Consider the following 21,427-nt stretch of genomic DNA (forward strand, 5'->3'; position numbering starts at 1 on the left):
TTAGAAAATTCTCCCAGTGCCTTGTAGAGGGTGGATTAGGTCAGGGGAGACCAGAAGCAAGGAGACCAGGTAGGAAACTTGCAGTAATAATGAAAGATGAAGAAAGTCTGACCTAAAGCATAGACTGCTTTATGATGAGGAAAAGGAGGAGGAATCTGAGAGGATTAGATAGGGGCAGGGGATGAGAAAGAGGAAAATAGAAAGTATGACTGAGAGATTTCTGTCACAAGTTAGGTCATTTACTAGGTAAGAAATAGCACATAAAGACAGACAGTTTGGAGGGAAGAGGCAGATTTCTGTTTTGCACATGTGCCTGTGAGACGTCCAGGAGGAAATGCAGGCCTGGAGTTCAGGATGAGATCAGCTATGAAGGTAGATATCTCTGGAAACAGACAAGAACAGCAAGGAGACAGAGAAAGGGAGAGCCACACAAGACAGAGCCCTGAGGATCACCAGTACGTGAGGGCAGGGGGAGCAGACGTGCCCACAGAGGAGGTGGAGGAGAGCCGGTGAGAGACGGGAGCAGCAGGGTTTCGGGGAGTGGTGGTCAGCACCCTGATGCTTAAGACAAGTCCAGCACAATGTGGACTGACATGTATTTGCTGGCTTTAGCATTAGGAGGACAGTGCAGAGGTGGGGATGGAAAGCAGATTTCAGTAGGTGTGAGGGAACCAATGGTGACTTTTCCCCCTCAACTGGGGAGACAGGAAGGGCTGACATTTACTGAGTACATGCTATGTGTCAGGCACCATTCTAAGCACTTTGTATATATAATGTCATTTAATTCTCAAAAGGTACAATTATTGTATCCATCTTACAGGTGAAGGAACAAGCACAAAGTGTGAACTTTTGTGACGGTACCATCTAATAAGTGACAGAGGTTACTGTTGGAGCAGGACCCTTAGAAAGACAGGTGGTGCTGGGCTGAGCAGGGGAGTTTGGTGTTTCAGCACACCCTGGGCACCTCACAGCCAAGCTGACTGTCAGGCTGAGAGTCCTCAGCAGTCAGAGCGGCAACAGCAAGTAGGCCCTACCTCACCGGGGTCTCTGAGGAAGGCTGAGGTCAAAGGGCTCTTTCCCCTCAGGATCTCCAACTCCGTCCCCACCTCTCTGTAGAAAAATCAGGGACTTGAGCCAAAGCAGGAAATGATGCATTTCATTCATTCAGTAGATATTTATTGAACATTTATTGTGTCTCGGGTACTATGCTAGCTGACAGGAATATATTATGAAAAAGAGCTCATCTTTGCCCTCCTCGAGTTCAAAGTCTAGCATGGAAGAACAGTGATAGACCAATTTGCATCAGAACCATACTTAGCTTATTGAACAGAAACAAATAGACCATCAAAATAGTCCCCTCCTTCCCCTCCCAAACTGAATCATTGCTTTGACCGAACAAATTTGTGGAACACTGTGTTCTCAACACAGTACTGGGTACTTCCAGAGGATATGGAGAAGTGCAAGATACAGCACCTGACTTCTAGGGCTCACGTCCAGGTGGTGGATCAGCTGTGCCTACTTATGCAGAGCCCTCGTTTCTGGATGTGAGCACAGAACACCCAGGAGGACAGGCCCTCCTTCAATGCCAGGCAGCACCTTCCAGCCTAAGATGCTGCCCTGGAGCCACCTTCCCACCCCTACCCTGTCTGTCAGGTTTTGGCCAGCAGGCCCTCGGCAAGTATCATCCAGTGCTTGCTACCTGCCAGCCTCATGGGGCTCTAGGGAAGTAGTGAGGTGACTGAAGGAAATACACCACCTCTGCCTTTGAGAAGCTTAGGGAATATTGAGGGAAACAAATTGAGAATCATATCAGACTAAATAAGCATTAGCCTGTGTTTCAGACTGGGCTCTAGACTAGGAAAGGAGGGGTCACTGTGGCTGAGATTTAGAGGAGGCTTCCGGGAGGAGGCAGGATCTGAAGTGACCCATAAAGTATAGACCAATTTGTTAGGAGTTGCAGGGCCTTCCAGGCAGAGGGAACCACTTGAGCAAAGGATTCATGGGCAGGAATAAGTTGGAAGGAAACAAAGGGGTGGTAGAGGTCAGAGGAGATGCTGGTCTGGGGAAGATTTCTAGGTATTTGTGTCCCTTAACTACCTTTATAGCCCAGAGCCCATTGTGGTGCCCAACTTCTTTTTACCTCCCCAGCAGTTGGAGGCCTCCCTGCGGATGCTCTCTCTCTCTACAGCTTTGCCACCACCAGCCACAGCAGATCAGGTAAGAGGACACCTGGCCGACCTCCTGTTTCCTATAGAGTCGTCTCCTCTTTCATGAAAGCATACAGAATGCAGAGTGGCCCCGGCCATGCTCCTGGAAAGGCAGCAGCAGTGGTCACTCTCCAAGCTTGTGCTGAGCGTATCCTGTGGGCCCAGCAGTGGGAGGAGCTCGGGAAAAGTGAGGCAGAGCAAATGTGTTAAGAGCAAGGGCGTCATCAGCTGAGATGACAGGTAGAAGAAATAGCACAGAAGTGTAAAAACAGGACTCAGCTAAGAAGCGCATACTGAGTGCTGTGGGAGCTCCAACTAAGCAAAGATGGGTTTGAATGGAGGAAGCTTCAAACAGGAGATGCCACCTCGGGAGACCGTGGCAGATGAGTAAGGTCTGGATGAAGAGAGTAACAGAGTGTTAGACCTATTTGTTGTTTACAGAATACCTCATAACTATTCGTCATGCAGCTGAGTTAGGTGGTTGGAACCTTGGTGCAAATCCTAGCTGTGCCCTCTTCTTCCTTGACACAGCACCAGACCTTTCTCGCAGGTGGCACGGAAATAATATCTGCTTCTCTAATCATTCAGCATATATTTACCGAGTACCTGTGCTGTATCAGGCATTGTGCTAGGTGCTGAGCATGCAGTAGTAAATAAGGCAAATTCCCTGTCTTAACGGAGTACAAACAGTAAACAAAAAATATTTACAAATTGTGATGAGTCCTAGATGCCCTGAGAAAGAACAGGCTTTCCCTGAGGAGGCAGTGTTTAAGCTGAAAACAGTGATCATGGTGGTACCCAGCACTGTTTGAAGCACTTTAGGTTAACTCCTTTAATTCAGCAACCTGATGAAGTACATACTTTTATCGCTATTTTAAGATGAGAAAACCGAGGCACAAAGAGATTAAGTAACTTGCCTCACACAGGTAGTTAAGTGGTAGAACCAGAATTGGAACTCAAGCAGTCTGGTTTCAAAATCTGTGTTTCTAACTACTGTGCTATATGGAGGAGGAGATACAAAGCCCCTGCCTCATGGAGCTTTTATTTTATTTTATTTTTAATTCCCTTTTTTATTATTTGGGCACGCAGTTTATAAGAGTAAATGAAATCTTGGAATAAATTTCTATTGGTTGTACAGTTGCAATGGTTAGGCTCATCTCACCAACAGTCCAATGAAGACTTTTTTTCTTTTTATTTAATTTTTATTTTATATTGAATTATTATTGGTTTTTTTTTAATGTATTTTTATTTATTTATTTATTTATTTATTTATTGGCTGCGTTGGGTCTTGGTTGCTGTGTGCGGACTTTCTCTAGTTGCGGCAAGTGGGGGCTACTTGTTGTGGTGCGCGGGCTTCTCATCACGGTGGCTTCTCTTGTCACGAAGCACGGGCTCCAGGCATGCGGGCTTAGTTACCCCGTGGCATGTGGGATCTTTCCGGACCAGGGATTGAACCTGTATCTTGTGCATTGTCAGGCAGAGTCTAAACCACTGCGCCACCAGGGAAGTCCCTATATTGAAGTATTGTTGATTTAAAATGTTAGTTTCAGGTGTACAGCAAACTGAGTCAGTAATACATATACACATATCCATATTTTTTCAGATTCTTTTCCCATGTAGGTTATTATAGAATATTGAGTAGAGTTCCCTGTGCTATACAGTAGGTCCTTATGGATTATCCATTTTTGGTTTTTGGGGTTTTTAAAAATATTTATTTATTTATTTGGCTGTGCCAGGTCTTAGTTGCAGCACACAGGATCTTCATTGCTGCGTGCAGAATCTTTTAGTTGAGGCATGCGGTATCTTTAGTTGCGGCATGTGAGATCTTTAGTTGCGGCATGTGAACTCTTAGTTGTGGCATGTGGGATCTAGTTCCCTGACCAGGGATTGAATCTGGGCCCCCTGCATTGGGAGCACAGAGTCTTAGCCACTGGACCACCAGGGAAGTCCCGATTATCCATTTTATGTATAGTAGTGTGTGTACGTTAATCCCAAATTCCTAATTTACCCCTCCCCCTCCCACCTTTCCCCTTTGGGAACCATAAATTTGTTTTCGAAGTCTGTGAATCTAATTCTGTTTTATAAATAACTTCATTTGTATTGGTTTTTTTAGATTCCACATGTAAGTGAAATCATATGATATTTGTCTTTGTGTGAGTTACTTCACTTAGTATGATAATCTCTAGGTCCATCCATGTTGCTGCAAATGGCATTATTTCACTCTTTTTTATGGCTGAGTAATATTCCATTGTATATATGTACCACATCTTCTTTATCCGTTCCTCTGTTGATAGACATTTAGGTTGCTTCCATGTCTTGGCTATTGTAAGTAGTGCTGTAATATATATATATTGCAGCACTAGTTACAGTTGCACTATACATTGATATATATCTCCAGAGAAAACCATAATCCAAAAGGATACATGCAACCCAATGTTCATTGCAGCACTACTTACATACACACACACACACATATATATATATCCAGGAGTGGGATTACTGGATCATATGGTAGTTCTATTTTTAGTTTTTTAAGGAGCCTCCATACTGTTCTCCGTAGTGGTTATACCAATTTACATTCCCACCAGCAGTGTAGGAGTGTTCCCTTTTCTCTACACCCTCGCCAGCATTTGTTGTTTGTAGACTTTTTGATGATGGCCATCCTGACCGCTGTAAGGTTGATACCTCATTGTGGTTTTGATTTGCATTTCTCTAATAATTAGCCATGTTGAGCATCTTTTCATGTGCTTTTTGGCCATCTGTATGTGTTCTTTGGAGAAATGTCTATTTAGATCTTCTGCCCTTTTTTTGATTGGGTTGTTTTTTTAAGATGTTGAGCTGCATGAGCTGTTTGTATATTTTGGAGATTAATCCCTTGTCGGTCGCTTCATTTGCAAATATTTTCTCCCATTCTGTGGGTTTTCTTTTCGTTTTGTTTATGGTTTCCTTTGCTGTGCAAAAGCTTTTAAGTTTAATTAGGTCCCATTTGTTTATTTTTGTTTTTATTTTCATTACTCTAGGAGGTGGATTGTGGAGCTTTGAAAAAAACAATTTCAGAGAATAATACATGCTATGAGCAAAATGTATTAGCTTATTTGTTAATTATAGTAGCCAACCCCTATGTAACGCTTACTGTGCACTAGACATTATTCTAAGCATTTTCCATGTGTAAACTGATTTAATTCTCCCAAGAACCCAATAAGAGGGGTACTATTGTTATCCCCATTTAATAGACTAGAAAACTGAGGTTCCCATACAGAACTTCCCATACAGACTTACAAGGTATTATAGTTTCTATTCTGTAGAAACTGAGACACATAAAGGTTAAGTAGGTTGTCACCTACCCAGGGTCTCCCAACCAGTATGACTCCAAACTCTGTGCTTTCCGTTGCACCACTTTAAAATCATGACACTTGGCTTACGGTATATTTTTCTAGCTAATTTGCCTTCTTTATATAGGCTTCATTTTGCAGTTAACGTTTAAACATTTTTTTATGTTCTTCCAGAGCCTACTTTGATGACAGATGGGGTCAGTCCAGAAGTATCCTGGGAGCCTAGGGGTATAGTTCTAAAGAGAAGCCATAGGATGTCTAGTTCTTTTACTGGTTTCCTTCCCGACTTCTCCCTCAGCTTCCCCAGAACCATTTTGAGGACACCTCATTTCTTTGGCACATTGATAAGTCTGAATTCCCACACATCTCAGTTTTTATCAAATTTGTATTCCTGTCCTAGAGGAGGGGAGGTGCCAGTCCCCACCAGAAGCTCTGCATTTCCGTGGCCTTATTTCTCCTCTGGTTCAGGTCACCAGTTCATCTCCTGCTCTGCATCTTCCCTTGCATGCCCCATGTATTCACGTCAGCACTTATGCTAGGGTAGCAGGGCTGTGTCCAGCACCAAGCACAAGCTTTTGAACAAGACATCTATGACATGAAATACTGAATCTGCTACGTGGCTAAGTGATCTTGGGCAAGTGACTTGACCTTTCTGAGTCTTGGTTTTTTTTAAAGTAACATCAGGCTAATAGAATTCTTACCTAGTAAGAGGATGACAAGAATTACCCTAGAGGAAAAAAGCAGACACTGTTAGTTTCCTTTCCCTCTTCCCCTCCCAGCCAAGTGGGTGAAATGTGAGTGAGATGTGCCTTGTAGGAAGGGAGGTCTGTGAGTCACTGTGTCCGAGCTGTCAGCTCTCAACTGCCAAACAGAACTGCTGTTCCTGCTTTTGTGCTGTTCCTGCTTTTGTGTTTCTGCCTTCTTGATGTGCCAGCTTCTGGGGGGACTTATTATCTTTGATCTATTAAACATAAGATACAAAGGGTGGGAGAGGGATGTAATAATGTTTACTTCAGTTAAAGGGCAAGTCTAGTTTTGAGAAGATAAAGTTTCATACACTTTGTAGCCTTTTTTCTTTCTTGCCCACAGCAAAACTCCATTGTTTGTCTGCTGCTCTCAGGAACACCTCCCTCCTTGGGACCTTATTCTGGGTCCTAGTTAGGGTAGCCAGTCATCACAGTTCACCCAGAGCTGTCTCATTTTCAGCATTGAAAGTCCCATGATCCAGGAAACATCAGGGTGTTCATCGTCCTCACTGGTGATGAGCCTTTCTCACTACTTGATGTGTTTGTAGCAGCATGTTTTCTGCAACTTATGCTCTTGGCTTCATTCCTTCTTCACACCCTGGTCTCAGTTTATTACCATTTCCCTTCAGCATGAAGAACTTCCTTTAGAATTTCATGTAGTGCAGACCTACTGGGAACTGATGCTCTCAGCTTCAATTGGCTGAAATGTATTTTGCCTTCATTTTTCAAAGATATTTTTTCACTGGATATAGAATTCTAACTTGAATTGTGTTTGTTTTAGCATTTTATTTATTCATTCATTCATTTATTTTTAATTTTGGGCACGCCACGCAGCTTGTGGGATCTTAGTTCCCCGACTAGGAATTGAAACCTGGCCCTCAGGAATGAAAGCTCCGCATCCTAACTACTGGACCGCCAGGGTATTACCTGTTTTAGCATTTTAGAACTATCACTCCACATTCTACTGACCTCCATTGTTTCTGATGAGAAGCAGCTATCATTCTTATTGCTCTTGCCCCAAATGTTATGTGACCTTTGTTCTTTGGCTACTTTTAAGATTTTTTTCTTTGGTTTTCAAGAGTTTGACTACAGTGTTCATAGTTGCAGAGGCAGGGAATAGGATGGGGGAGGAAGAGCACATAGGTCTATTCAACAGTATTAACAATGTTTTAGTTCTTAGGTTGGGTTGTGGGTTTATTGATGTTCATTTTTATCATGCTTCATAATTTAAATTTGGTATATTACATCATGAAATCACAAAATCGTATGTAATTTAAATTTTAAGAATGATTGAATGGTGACAAAATGGAGACACCAAGTCCTTCCGTAGATTTGGCTGTGAATATGGATCAGAAGTATAGGATAGCGGGTGGGGTAGCATCTGAGATAAGGTAAGATTTTTTGGTTTTTTGTTTTGTTTTTTTAATATGGGAAAGGCTTCAGCTTTTTCTGTACGGCAGTGCAGTGACCAGTAGAGAAAAGAAGAAGGGGGAAGATGCAGGAGAGGGAGAGAATAGAAAGACTAGTCCCTGGATCCAGAGCACATGTGGAGATATTAGCCTGTTGAGAAGAAAAAGAAAACTCACCCTGTAGCATACAAGCATACAGGCAGACAGAGAAGATGGGTGCTAAAGCAGATAGGATTAGATTTGGTGATAGAGTTTCCCATTTGATGGAAGCTTCTATTTTCTCTTATGTCCATTTATTTATTTATTTATTTATTTTGGCCATGCCATTTGGCATTCGATATCCTAGTTGCCCGACCAGGGATCAAACCCATGCCCCCGGCATTGGAAGCACAGAGTCCTAACCACTGGACTGGCAGGGAAGTCCCTGTTTTCTCTTCTGTCTTCTATTTTTGGTTATGTTTCAGGCACAGTCAACAGCTCAAAGTGAGAGGTGGGCAGGGGAGGGTAGGAGCCTTGTCCTGTACCCCCAACTTGAGGATTCCATCTATTTTGCCTCTTCCTAAGGCTCTGAAGGCTGAAGAGGAGCATTTTGAGAGGCTGACTCTCCTCAACCAGTGTCCTGGAACAGCGATACTTAGCTCACCTGGCTTCACCACAAGATCTAAGGGAAGGCCTAATCCTTCAACCACACTGAAAAAATGCACCTGAACCCAGGAACCTCCCAGACAATCTCCATTTCTAGCATTTGTGAAACAGGCCTTTTCCCCTCTTTTCCCCACAGTATAGTGGATACAGTTCTCTGTGTGACCTTCGTCAAGTCTTCTGATTTTTCTGAGTCTGTGTCATCTGTCAGATGGGGTTATCAGGCCTCAAAGCATGGTTGCACTTAAGAGCACCAGGTGTCACACAGATAGGGAATAGAGGCCAGCTCTCAGCCCCCCTTCCTCATGACTGTTTCATCTTCTGGTTGTCACCTCTTCAAGAAGCAAAGGAGGGAGGAGGATGGCGGGTCTAGCAGGACCATTGAACAGCCATCCAGTGGCACATTTGAAATTCCTTATGAATCAGTCAGGTTCTGCTGCCTCTGCTTTCTCTTTCCTCTTTGTGATAAAGTAACTCTTCAATGGGACAGCTCCCTGGTTTTATTTATAGTTACTTCTGATTCTGTTTGCTTAGCTTCCAGGGGCAAACTAGTTTTATCAACTTCTCTAAAAGGGGAGGTAGAGGATGAGACAGCACTAATGTACATGTTGTTTTCCCCAGACTTAAGTCTTCTGCTCTTGTAGATGCTTCTTTGGGAAAATTTCAACCACTTCAATTATTTCACTTATTATTACAGTTTGATGACTCTCAAATCCTTATCTTCAGTCCAGACTTCTCTGCCATGCTGCAGACACACGTGGATCCAGCTACATCCTAGAAGTCTTTTACTTGATGTTACAAACAATTCAGCACATCCAAAGCTTGAGCTTGTCATCTTCCTTTGCACACCCCCTCTACCGCCGGCATTCCTTATCTCAGTAAACAGGACCACGGTCATGTAGTTACTCCTGCCAGAGCATGTGTGTCATCTTCCCCTCCTCCTACGCCTTTATCCCCCACAACCCACCATCACCAAGGCCTGTGAATTCTGTCCCCTAAATATCGTTGAATCCACTCACTTCTCACCATTTCAGTATCTAGCCCCAGTCGTCTCCCCCATAGCTGTTTCTAACTACTCTTACTCACAGCCACACTTTCCCACCACCATGCGTCTCCATACTGCAGCCAGTGTGATTGGCCACTGTAATCCGACTCTTACCCCACTCTACCACCGGAGGAGGGAGGGACTCTTCAAGGTTGTCAAAATCCAAAAAAACCCTCCATATTCCTAAACCAGTTATTAAATCTGAGTGCCCAGTTTCTTTGATCTCTCCATGGCATGTGACACAGTTGATCTCTCTCCTTTAAACATTTTCTTCACTTGTTTCTAAGGCATCAGTGCTTCTTGGTTCTCCTCTTCCCTTGTTGGCAGCTCCTGCTCAGCCGCCTTTGCTGGTTCTCCTTCATTTCCCCTACTTGTTAATAGGGGTGACCAGTGTGTGGTCTTTAGACTTCTCTATTTACACTTACTTTCTAGACGATCCTGTCTGATCTCAAGGCTTTAAATCCCCTCTATATGCCGAAGACTCATAATGATTATCTTAGCCCAGACCTCTCCTCTAACTCTAGGCTCGTATGTCCAGCTGCCTACTCAATATATCCAAACTCAACTCCAGATTTTATTCCTCAGATCTGTTCCTTGGTCTTCCCCATCTCAGTTAATAGATATTCTATCCTTCTAGTTTAGTTGTTCCTACCAAAACCCTTGGAATCCTCTCTGATGCCTTGATTTCCAATCCACCAGGAAATTCTGGCAGCTCTACCTCTAAATTCAGTTCCATCCACTGCTCACCACTCCCACCATTACCTGGTCTAAACTGTCATTATCTCTCGCCTAGATTGTTGCAGGAGCCTCCTAACTTGCCTTTCTGCTTCTACCCTTGCCCCCATTCCCCATACAGTATCCTGTTAAGTTTTTAAGATGTTAAGTAAATCATCGAATAAATCATGTGACTTCTCCACTCAGAACCCTCCAGTAACTTACCATCGATGACTAGGAGAGCCCAAGGTGGGTCTGAGGACAGGCAGGCCAAAGAGTAGGAAAGTAGTTTGGGCCTCAAACTTGAAATGTACATCTTTCAGCAAGTTACAAAGCCATAGTCCTGAGCTAGGTGCAGAAGTAGACAGAGAAGGAGCTGTGGTCCCTTCCCCCGCCAAAGCTCACAGTTCCCCAGGGGACTAAGCTTCATATGTAAGTTCCACCAACTCCACCAAGCGTCCGTCGTGCTTAAAGTGCTAGACGTGGTGCCATGGACGCTCTTCAGGGAGGTCACAGTTCCATGAGAGGCACTGGCCACCAAACCACTCACTAACTTTCTCAAATGACATTAGCCTATATTCGTACTTAAGTAAAACAAAACAAAGAGAATGCGTACAGGGAAAGGAAGACAGAGCTATGTAGGGTGGCATGAGTAGAATTCAGCAAAGATGAAGGAAAGGCTTTGAAGGCTGTGGATTTGGAGAAAAGAAACCTCTCAGAGAATCAACAGAATCTGGTAACTGGGAAGTACAAATAGTATGTGCTAGAGAGGAGGTCAGAGCTGGGGAGAGATCAGCCTGGACCAAAGCAGTCAGGATAGGAATCAGAAGTAAAGAGCAAGAATCCACCTGTCATCTGAGCTCCTGGACTAACCACAGGCCTGGGGCCAGATGCTACTGTTCATGAGGAGTGCGTGTAGGAGGCAGGAGGTCGGCAACAAGGCCAGGCACGAGTGTCCCCTTGAAAGCCTTGAGTTGTCCAACCCCCCCATCTTAGAGTTCTCACCTCCACCTGGCCAGACCACAGTGTTTCAGACATCATCGGGATTGAGGCACTCCAGGCAGCTGGGGAGCTGAGTCAGCAAACCTGGTTTCTTTTTTTTTTTTTTTAATTTATTTATGGCTGCGTTGGGTCTTCGTTGCTGCGCGCAGGCTTTCTCTAGTTGCGGCAAGCGGGGGCCACTCTCATTGCGGTGTGCGGGCTTCTCTTTGCAGTGGCTTCTCTCATTGCAGAGCAAGGGCTCTAAGCGCGTGGGCTTCAGTAGTTGTGGCACGCAGGCTCAGTAGTTGTGGCGCACGGGCTTAGTTGCTTGGCGGCATGTGGGATCTTCCCGGACCAGGGCTCGAACCTGTGTCCCCTACATTGGCAGGCGGATTCTTAACCACTGCACCACCAGGGAAGCCCAAACCTGGTTTCTTGCCCTGGCTCTGCTGCTGGCCGTCTGAGGAGGCAACACGGACTTAATTTGTGGCTATACGTCCCTCTTCTCTCCTACCAGGCAGTTTTGTATAGCGGTTAGGCACATGGCCTCTGAATCCAGACAGCCTAAGTTCAGAGCTCAGTTTTGCCACTTTCTGGCTGTGTAACCTGGTGCAAGTTACCTACCTTTTCTGTGCTTCAGTTCCTTTATCTGAAAAATGTGTGAAACAGTACCTGCCTCCTAGAGCTTGTGTAGGGTTAACTGAGTAAGATGTTAAGTGCTTAGAGCAGTTTTTAGCACATGACATAGTAGGAACTATATGAATGTTAACTATTGTTATTTTTATCATCATTATTATTGAGACAACTTCCCCTCTTGTGCTGTTACACTCTGGGGGGACTAGTAGGAAAAAAATGCTAAGGGATAGGGACATCATCAAAAGCTTAGCACCAGGCGCAGGGAGCCGCAGGGAGCCGGGAAGTTAGACCCCACAGGGCAGCCCCAGAAGGATGGAGAGCATTGCTCAGGGCCCTAGCAGTTGATTGTGTGCTCAGTTCAGACCCTGAGTTAGAGGCCCAGGATGACCCACTGCCCCCACCTAAGGGTGGTAGAGCCCTAGCCTCAGAAGTCCGTGGCCTGCCTGCCTTTGAGTCCTGAGGCTGCTGCTTTTCTCCGAGGAGCCCAAAGAATTCTTCTGTCCCTTGGTTTCCCTTCCCCAAGCCCAGAGCCATCTAAGAGAAACACAGTCTTGGTAGAGGAACCCAGTCCTCCACAAAATCACCAGACCAGATGGTTGGAGTCCAAGAGAAGTTCCTGAGCTTGGTGTCCTCTTCTCAGCCTGTGGTCCAGGCCTGATGGCTGAGCTGCCCATCTTGGGGCAAGAAGCCCTGACCTATTACCTCACCTCTTTTAGCTACCAAGTCCCTAGCCCTCTGCAGAGCCCCAGGAGGAGTCCCAAAGGTCAAAGAGCTTCTGATTAAGGCCACACAAAGCTCTGAGGAGGAGATGAGCTCTCTGGCCAAGGGTGTACAGAAGTCAGGGGAAGCAGCCAGAATTGGCTGGTGCCCACCTTGGCCCAGATGCAGTTTGGCCGGCACCGTGAGGGAAAGGGCCTACGGGTCTGCTGGGCAGGTGCTAGGCTCAAGTTGCCTGAGCACTGAGGCCAGAGTCTGGGAGGAGCCAGGAGTTCCAAGAGTGTCACTTTAACCCTTCCCTCTCACTGGCAGGGAGTGGGTTCAGAAGGTTGAAGAGCCTTGATCTAGTCTGGCGTCTCCACGGTGTAGATTGGGAGACTGAGGCCCGGGCTGAGGGGGTGACCCAGGCCCTGCGGAATAGGCCGGTTGTCAGGGAAGCCTTCTCGGAGGAAGGAAAGGGAGGCATCGGGGGGTGGGGAGGAACAGAGGCAGTGTGTAGGTAGTGAGAACCACATGACCAGAACTCTAAGGCAGGAATGGAGGGTGAGCTCAGAGCTTGGAGCCCAGCCACACTGCGGCTGGGCTAGGTGGTCAGATTTAGGATTTGCCTCCCAAGGCTGGGCCCCTGGTCTGCGTGTCTTATCCTCGCTTCCCCCTTGCTCCTAGTTGCAGCTGCTGAGTTTGCTACTCTCTTTAGCACAAGGAAGTCCTAGTCCCAGCCTTTGGAGAGGACTCTGGGAGCCACCACAGGGGAAGGCAGCCAGCCAAGGAGGTGAAAGTTGAACAAGGCAGGTGGCTCTACTGAGCCTCACTCATCTCTGAAGCAGCAATCTGTTGGCAGCCCTATCCTAGCCAGCCAGAACCAGCCGGCTCTTTACTTTCTGTTTTCAGCTCTTTGGAAAGTTTTGCTTCCAGCCCCTGAGGCAGTGTTTATGTCATGTAAGGGATCTGCTCTGGAAAAAAAAACCTTCAGTCCTGATGCCTGGCCCAGGGGTTCATTGGGTGGGGGGCAATGGTAGGGGGAGAGCATGGCCAGTCCTGGCCTAGCCCTGGGCATGCCTTTGGGGGTGCTGTACCCCACTTCTACTCCAGCTGAAGTGAGGTCTCAGAACAGCAGGGCTTCATTTTGCTCTCCGCAGCTGGTGTCTCCAGCTTATTTAGCCCCTGTGCTTTTGTATCTGGCCAGAGCCTTGGTCACATCTGAATTGTATTTCAGCTTCACGGTAGACCTGGGCAAGGAGGCAAACAAGTTCTCAGCTCCACTTGGTAATGGAGATACTGAGACCCAGAGAGACAAAGTGTCTTGGCCTCAAGCAAGTGGGGCAGTTGGGCTGGGCCACAGACCAGTGTTCCTTCCACTCCACCCCACTGCCTCCCCTCTGAGAAAGTCCGAGGGACACCCAGAGGCAGGGGTAAATGGGGGTACCTGCACCTGCCACCCTCCTGGAAACATGTGCCCTATGTAGGGATATCCATCTGGGGACTGGATGGAGGGAACCCAGAACACAGTGGCTTGAATCAGCTCACATTTCGAGGCCAAAGAAGAGGGCTGGAGCCTCCTGAGAGAGCGTTTGGAGAAGATGCTATCACAGGGAGCTGGCCAAAGAGGGAGCCACGGGCTGGGAAAAGTCCCTGGGTTACAGGGCACCTCCTCTTGTATTATCTGCTCATCCTGATCTGTTTTCAGATGAGGAAACCAAGGCCCAGAGAGGAAGTGACTTGCCCAAAGCCACTTGGCTAAGAAGTGGTAGAGCCAGGACTAGAACCAACTCCCCCACCAGGGTTAGCCTCTTGGTTTGAGGAACCCCTGGAAGCCCCATATTTTCCTGCCACCACTGCTCCTTACTCCTCCCCTGATGCTTTATTTTCTCCCTGGTGGAGTTCTACCTTTGACATTGAAGGCTCCTTTGAGATGTCTGTCTCAAACAATAGGCCGAGAAGCCTGGGTGTCCAGGTTGCTGGGCCCAGAAAAGAGCAGGTCCCCATATTTGGAGGTGGGAGAAGTTAATGGGAGAGCTGGATGGATTTAATGGGACAATCAGAGCCCCTCATGTACTGCCAGGCTTAACACCCAGACCACAGTAAAGCCTGTTCCGTCCTTCACCCCAGGACAGTGGTCAGCCCCACGCCCCCAGATCATTGGAAAGTCCAAGGGGGCTATGGTCAGTTCCTCCCCAGACATTCAGGAACTTGAGCGCCTCCCTCTCTGGGTTTGTCTTCTGCTCTCCATACCTGCAGTCAGCCAGTCCCATCCCCCTGGCTTTCCCAGCAAATAAATTCCTTCTCCACACCTTTGCTCAAGCTAAGTCTCCACCTGGAGCATCCTCTCTCATATTCTTTGTCCAGATTCCACCTTCATGTTGTTTCAAGTCCGGCTTCTTGAAAGTACCCTTCCAGGGACTTCACCCCACGTGTGACACCCCCTGTCCAGACTCCAAGGCCCCTGCAGCCCCTCAGTCCGATGGTCCTGCTTCCACGTGGGCTCCTCCTGCCTCCCCAGGAAGGCCAAGGCTCCTCAAACCATAAGCTACGGTGACAGTTTGCTGGTGCCCCCAGAGCTCCAGCAGGAGCATGGGAGTATTTTCAGAGGAGTGGTGGGTACATGGAAGGGTGTCCCTGCTGTGGGCAGCTACACCTCTGCCCAGCCCCGCCAAGGCTGTATGTCTCGGGATAGCAACCCTGACGAAGAAAGAGACTTTACTACTAGTCAAGATGTTTTTTAGACCCTTTTGAGGTCAACAAAAGCCACATGCTGCTGACCTTCCACAGCTCTGCCCTGCCCAGTACATGGAGCCAAACCCCGTCCTGTCCCTGGGCTGGGGCCATGCAGATAAGGCCCCCTAGGTTGCTGGGCCCAGGTGTAGGTACTGGGAGGCTGGCTGTGGCTGGTTCATAGATGTCAGCCCAGCTAGCAGGTGCAGGCCCGTGCTCATGCTGCCCCTCCAGTGCAGTGACCTCACCCCACACACAGCTCTGCTGAAACCCTGTGCGTCTCAGATCCCACCTCTGCGTGAAGCCGCCCTGTCCTTCCCAGCTGTCATGAATTGCTCTTTCTCTGTGCTCCCGGGCTCTAAGCTTCCTCTTCGTGATTGCTGGGTAGGTCAGCATTCGTCTCCCCTCTAACTTGAGCAATCACTGGTTCTGGAATGAATGAAAGAATGACTGAATGAGATATTTGCTACAAGAGGCAGTCTCCTCCCCAATTAATTTAAGCCTCTGGTCACCGTGGCTTTTGACCCATTCACTGGTCTATCAGCTACCAAGCTCCCATCTTGGACCTGTCTCAGTAGGAGTCACAAGCATCAGGGTCAGGCCATGCCCTGCAGGAGCATCCAGTCTGGAGGGAGAGGGCCTCAGGCAGTGGCTGGGTGGCTGGCCTCCCCAGCCTGAGGCATTATGGGTTGCAGGTGCCTCCCATGTTTTGAAAGGAAGAACTACAAACACCAGCACAGGGTGGGTTTCCTTTCTCCCCTTTTAGCCTAGGCCTGCCTGGAAGATGGGGAGCTGTGTGTGCTCACCTCTGCTGGGCGTGTCCAGCCTCCAGCTCCACTTTGCTCTTGGTTCTCCGCAAAGAGAACCTGCCTGTGGGCTGTCAGTGCTGAGAGCTTGTCAGGCTGTATGCACTCCCTCGGCATTTAGAATTCCAGATTGGCAGGGGCCCTCAAGGTTGCCTGACTTCCATTCCCCCTATCACTTCCTGGCTGCTATTCTAATTCTTTGAATAGCTCTCTCTGTCTCCCCAGCTTACCTCTGAGCTATGGAGATCGAGAACTGTTCATCTCTATCTCCCCCTCACAGTAGGCAGTAAGAAGGTTAAAGAAGTGAAGGAAAGAAGGAATTACTGAATATTACTGATCCCACAAGCAACTCCACTCCCACAAGCAATGGGCCTCAGTTTCCCATTAGCAGAATTACTAAGGGGCAGGGAAGTAGTCTTAATCTCTAGGGTCTCCACCAAGCTGATTCTTGGTGCCTAGGGAGTGGTGCGTGTGCCTTCAGTATTTGGGGACAGGCTGCACGCTGTGGAGTCAGCCAAGTTTGCCTGTCGGGGCAATTACCATGTCCTTTCAGCACTGCCTCTTCCTCTACCAGGCCTCCATCTCCTCCCTGGGGCCTTGCTGTCAGCCACCTGCCTGGGGTGGCTTTCCTGTATCCTTTGAGCTCCTTCAGGGCAGGAACCTGGCACAGAGTAAGCACAGAAACAAGCAAACAAAAGGGTTGGAGGAGCAAATGGGTGAGTCATAGAGGAGTCCAAAGGACCACGATGTCATAACCCAAATGCACGCACCTTAAAGGGGAAATTCGTGATACCCAGTCAGCCCAAGACAGGGAGATGTTTGGTAGCAGGGCTGTGGGTATGTGCTTCATGTCACCTGGCAGCTCCAGGAACTCCCCAGGGCCATACGGAGAGTGTATTATTCACCAGCATCTTCTCCCTGGCAGGGTCACACATGGGACAGTCACACTTCGAGGACAAATGACTTGTCTAGACACGTGCAGCAAGAGAAGGGATGTCCTGGAGGAGACTGCCCCTCCTTCTCCAGAGGCATAGAAGGAGTCTGAACAGGGGTTTACATCTTAGGTCTGCTACTCCAAGCTGTGGGACCTTGAGTTTATTTCACCTGAACTGTAGTTTCCTCATCCATGACATGGGAACCATGTACCAACCTGTGGGGTCGAGGTGAGGGTTAAACACACTCAGGTATGTAAAGTGCTTTGTAAATCAGTGAGCTCTATACCAGTACTAGCCAAAGGACCAAAAGACGAGAAGAGTCAAAGTCATCTTTAGGCAGTGCTATGTGCGCAGTGCTAACCTAGCTGACCTCTTCCTCTCCAGGGCAAGAGCGAGACCACCAGGGGAGCCCTGTCCCAAAGGCCTTGTCGTCCCAGACCTAACTCGCTGCCTCCCAGCCTGTCTGAGGAAGAAACTCGCAGGATTGCACGGATATTTTCTTCCCGATACTCCCAGAAAGACTAATGCAGCCCAAGAGACTGAGGGAAGGACCACCCACCCACTCACCCTCAGCTTTGTCTGGCTTCCTTCAGGGCTATGAAAGCCCTGAAACCACCACCAGCCTTGTCCCTGGACACCAGTCAGCCCAGACTAGAGGAGCGTCACAGACCAGCCCAGTGTCCACCTGCCAGGACTTCAGCTTCCTCCTCTGATGGTGAGGCAAAGGCTAGACATGGTGGATTCCAGTGCCCAAGTGGCCCACCCGTCTTTTGACCAAGGGACCGAAGCGGGCATCTTTCGGCTGGGAAACTCCTCCCAGTGTCCTTGACCAGAGCCTCCTGCTGACACGAGCCTACCCTCTGCCTGAATATGATAGGCCCTTTTGCCTTAAGGGTTGGGGAGGGTGGGTGGAGATTTTGTGCATCGTGCATAGCCAGGGAAATCCTAGGGCCGACCTCCAGTTCATTTGCTTGGGAATAAGGGTATTTTACAGATAAAATTATTTTTATGCTGTGTTGAAATAATCAGTAGGAGAGGAGGGGGAAATTACCTCCTTCAAACTTTTTATCTGATTGTCTGAAACTCTAACCATGCTTTTAACTTATTGTTTTTACCCAGCTCTGAAGGTCATTGTTCCTGCCTGTGTTTGAATAAAATCATATTGGTATTTGTATTTTGTGCACAAGTGTTTCCCAGGTTGGCCACTGGACTGCAGTGTCAGAAATTTGCTTGTGCTCTAACAGCCAGAGAGAAAGCTTTGCGACCATACAATCCCTTGGAGAAGCTCATCTGGAACGGGGGGGTCCTCGGTCACCATGAGACTTCTGACTCCTCCAAAGATTAGGTTGATCCAGATTAGGGTGACACCTAGTATTTCCTTTGCTGGTACCTCAAATCTATCAGCACAGTAATGGGGCTCATGGCACAGGCCCGCTCAGAATGCCCCATCTCTCTGGGATGAGTACATAGCTCTGGCTTAGACTGTCGGACTCCAAACATTCAAGCAGCTACCATAGAAAGGGCCTGTGGGGAGCATTAGAAGGGGGCAGAAATGTGCAGAGTGGCTGGGAGGGAAGGTTGGGAGGGAACTACGTGGAGTGCCCTGCTTTCCACCCCCAAGCACAGGTCATCTCAGTCCTCAGAACAACTCTATAACCCACATCTTATGATTCCCGTCTTATAGTTAAACTGAAGCTCAACGAAGTTAAGTGACTTGCCTCTGTTCATGTACTTAGGAAGCAGATCACACAAGACACCTCCAGACGTGTCACAAGGCTTCTGTGCCGAGGATACGGTCAGTTAAGTGCTTTGAATTCGGGGAGTTCATGGAGAAAACCATGTGGGCTGGAGCAGTCAGAGAAGGCTTCCTTGAAGAGCTAAGTCTGGGGGTGAGACCAGGCAGGAACCAGCAGGGCCACGGTCCAGCTGGGGAGAGAGCAGAGACGGGTCCGGCTCTGCCACTTCCTGATAGGTCCCCTCCGGCTTGACTGCGCGCGCCTCTATCTGAGCCTTTGTTGCCTCATCCGTAAAGCAAGATGACAAGCCCAGCTTCACTGGGTTGTTGAGAAGATTAAATGAGATGACGTTTGTGAAAGTGCTTTGCCAGCAATTGGCACTTAGTGGAAGCGTAGGAAATGTCAGCCCCACCCACTCCTCCCCCACTCACCCGGAGCAAGTCAGTAGATAGGCAGGCTCACCACTAACTGTGAGGCAGGACATGCCCCAGAGGGTAGAGGGTGATGCAGGGTGCCCTCCTCATCGGTCAAGTGCACTCAGACCAGCATGTCCCCCTTCATCTGTTTGTCTCGGCCCCCTAACCTTCGGCCTGCCAGCTCACCTCCTCCCCAGTGTCTCCCTCTCAGCTCACCAGCTGCCTGTCTGCCAGGAGCTTTCAAGGCCCAGGTTTCTGCCTCCCTTGAGGCCACAGAGAACCTAGGGGCCCAGGCCTGAAGGGTTAAGCCTCAGGTGAAGAATATTCCTTCCCAATCCTGCTGCAGCTCCAGTAAATAGCTTGATGGGGTCGAGTTAGGATAAGGACATGCATGACTCCTACCCAGGCTGAGGGCGGCCTCTGATAACACAGAGGCACCCTGAGGGTCTGAAAACCTCCCCCTACACTTACAGAGTGTGTTATTTACCAGTGTCCTCTCCCCAGAAGTTGGATCTATTTTGCGGTAACAGCTCAGACGAGAAACGCCCTGCCAAGCATGCAGCACCGGGTAAGGGCATGAGGTACATGTTTGTTCCACCACCACCAACAGAACTAGCCAGTGTCTCCCTACCTCCCTTTCAGCACTCCCTCCACAGAGCCCTGAAAATGGGTGCTTCTGATCACCCAGAGGTTGGCTGATCTCAGCCCATGGCAGCCAGCTTTGGAACTTCTAGCACAGACTGGATTCTGGGGACACGGAGCCAAAGCAGACAGACCTGGCCCTGCCCTCGAAGAGCTCCCAGGCCCACGTGAGCTAAGCTGCCCTCCTTCTGGGTCTCACCAGGGCCCACTGCCCCCTTGTTTGGGTTCCTACTATTTACCCCTCCCCACCTCCCGGCTGCAATTCACCCACCACCTCCAGACTGCCCTTTTCAGGTGGAGCCAAGAACCTACTTCCAGAACGCTCCCCCCACCTCAGCAGCCCTAACAGCCCCTTCCCTTCATAGGACTAACCCAACCGCCTGTTCTGCTGACACTGGGGCAGGGCCTGCTCCAAGGAGGAGGACCTTTGCACTTGAGTGTCTGGACTTGTGACCGTGGCCATGGCTCTGCGCCCAAGTCTACGAGTGGCCTCTGCCTGCTCCTCTGCCCCACCCACTTACCTCCCTTCCCTTCCCACCTCTCTCCCTCTCTCCTCCCCTGCCCCCTGCCCCTCCCTCCTCTTTCCTCAATCACCTGGATCCCAGGTTCAGATTCACCCACCCCTTACCCTCCGTGTCTACCAACGGGGCCTCAGCGGCTGCTGCGAGGGACCCTTCCCGCCCCACCACTCACACCCTCCCCAGAGCCCTTTGGCTTCAGGGGTGTCCATGCTGAAGCCCCCAAGTGTCATAACATAGAGAACAGTGGTCCAAAGTACATTACAGTTTGCAGGCTGCAAGTCAGGCCCTGCCACATACTGCGACCTGGGTGAGTCACTGTCCCTCCCTAAGGCTGTTTTCCCCTCTGTATCCTAAGCATCAAAATGCATGGATCCTCAGCCATAGAAAGGAATGAAGTGCTGACACATGCTCCAACATGGATGAACTTGGAAAACATTGTGCTAAGTCAAAGAGGCCAGTCACAAAAGGTCACATATTGTGTGATTCTATTTATACAAAATGTTCAGAATCAGCAAATCTATAGAGACAAAGTAGATTAGTGATTGCCTGGGGTTGTGGGGAGGGGAGAAAGGAAGTGACACTGTTGATTTGTACGGGGATATTGGGGAGGGTAATGAAAGTGTTCTAAAATTGATTGTGATGATTGATGGTTGCATAACTGTGAATACACTAAAAACCGTTGAATTGTACCAGGTAAATAGGTAAATTGTATGGTATGGGAATTATATCTCAATAAAGCTTTTTTTTAAAAAAAAAACTTAGACTCCTAATTGTACCTACCTCATAGGGCTGTGAAGAGATAGAAATAATGTATGTAAAGTTTCTAGCACGTGGTAGGCACCAAGAAGTGAGTTATCATTGCTATTACTAAGAGGAGGCCCAGGAGAGCCCTGCCCAGCCTATCATGGAAGCCTTGACCTTTGGACTCTCAAAAGTGACAAGTCCAAGCCCCCCACCCCATATATACCCTCATCACCCGAGGGAGCTCTTCTTTCATCAGCTGGAAAGGGCTAGTTCAAAAAACCCCAAGTCAAGGGAGCTGAAGCAGATCTGGAACTCCGACCTTCCCCCTCACCTCCCTGCCCCTCACCAGCCGCCTCTGGTCAAGTGACCAGGCTGTCAACTAGCTTCTCCAGGATAAGATTTCAGGTCAGCCAGAGTGTATAAAGACAGGTGCCAAGCCAGAGGCTGCAGGGACGACAGCAAATGACAGAAGGGTGATCAGGTCCC

General features: G+C 48.4%; 1 protein-coding gene across 2 annotated transcripts in view; it reads left to right on the top strand.

Moving 5' to 3' along the window:
- The window catches only part of C2CD3 (C2 domain containing 3 centriole elongation regulator), a 135,703-nt gene extending 114,791 nt beyond the window's left edge, over nt 1–20,912 (top strand). The window contains exons 32-33 of one of the 2 annotated variants that reach the window (XM_061201263.1): nt 2,106–2,217; nt 17,267–20,912. In XM_061201263.1, coding sequence (XP_061057246.1) covers nt 2,106–2,217; nt 17,267–17,407 — 253 coding nt within the window. In that variant the 3' untranslated portion in view covers nt 17,408–20,912. The remainder of the gene's footprint in view (nt 1–2,105; nt 2,218–17,266) is intronic. The other variant, XM_061201264.1, reaches the window with a different exon arrangement.
- Nucleotides 20,913–21,427: the final 515 nt, after the last annotated feature.

This window comes from Eubalaena glacialis, chromosome 10 (genome assembly GCF_028564815.1).
Source record: "Eubalaena glacialis isolate mEubGla1 chromosome 10, mEubGla1.1.hap2.+ XY, whole genome shotgun sequence".
Taxonomy (NCBI): Eukaryota; Metazoa; Chordata; class Mammalia; order Artiodactyla; family Balaenidae; genus Eubalaena; species Eubalaena glacialis.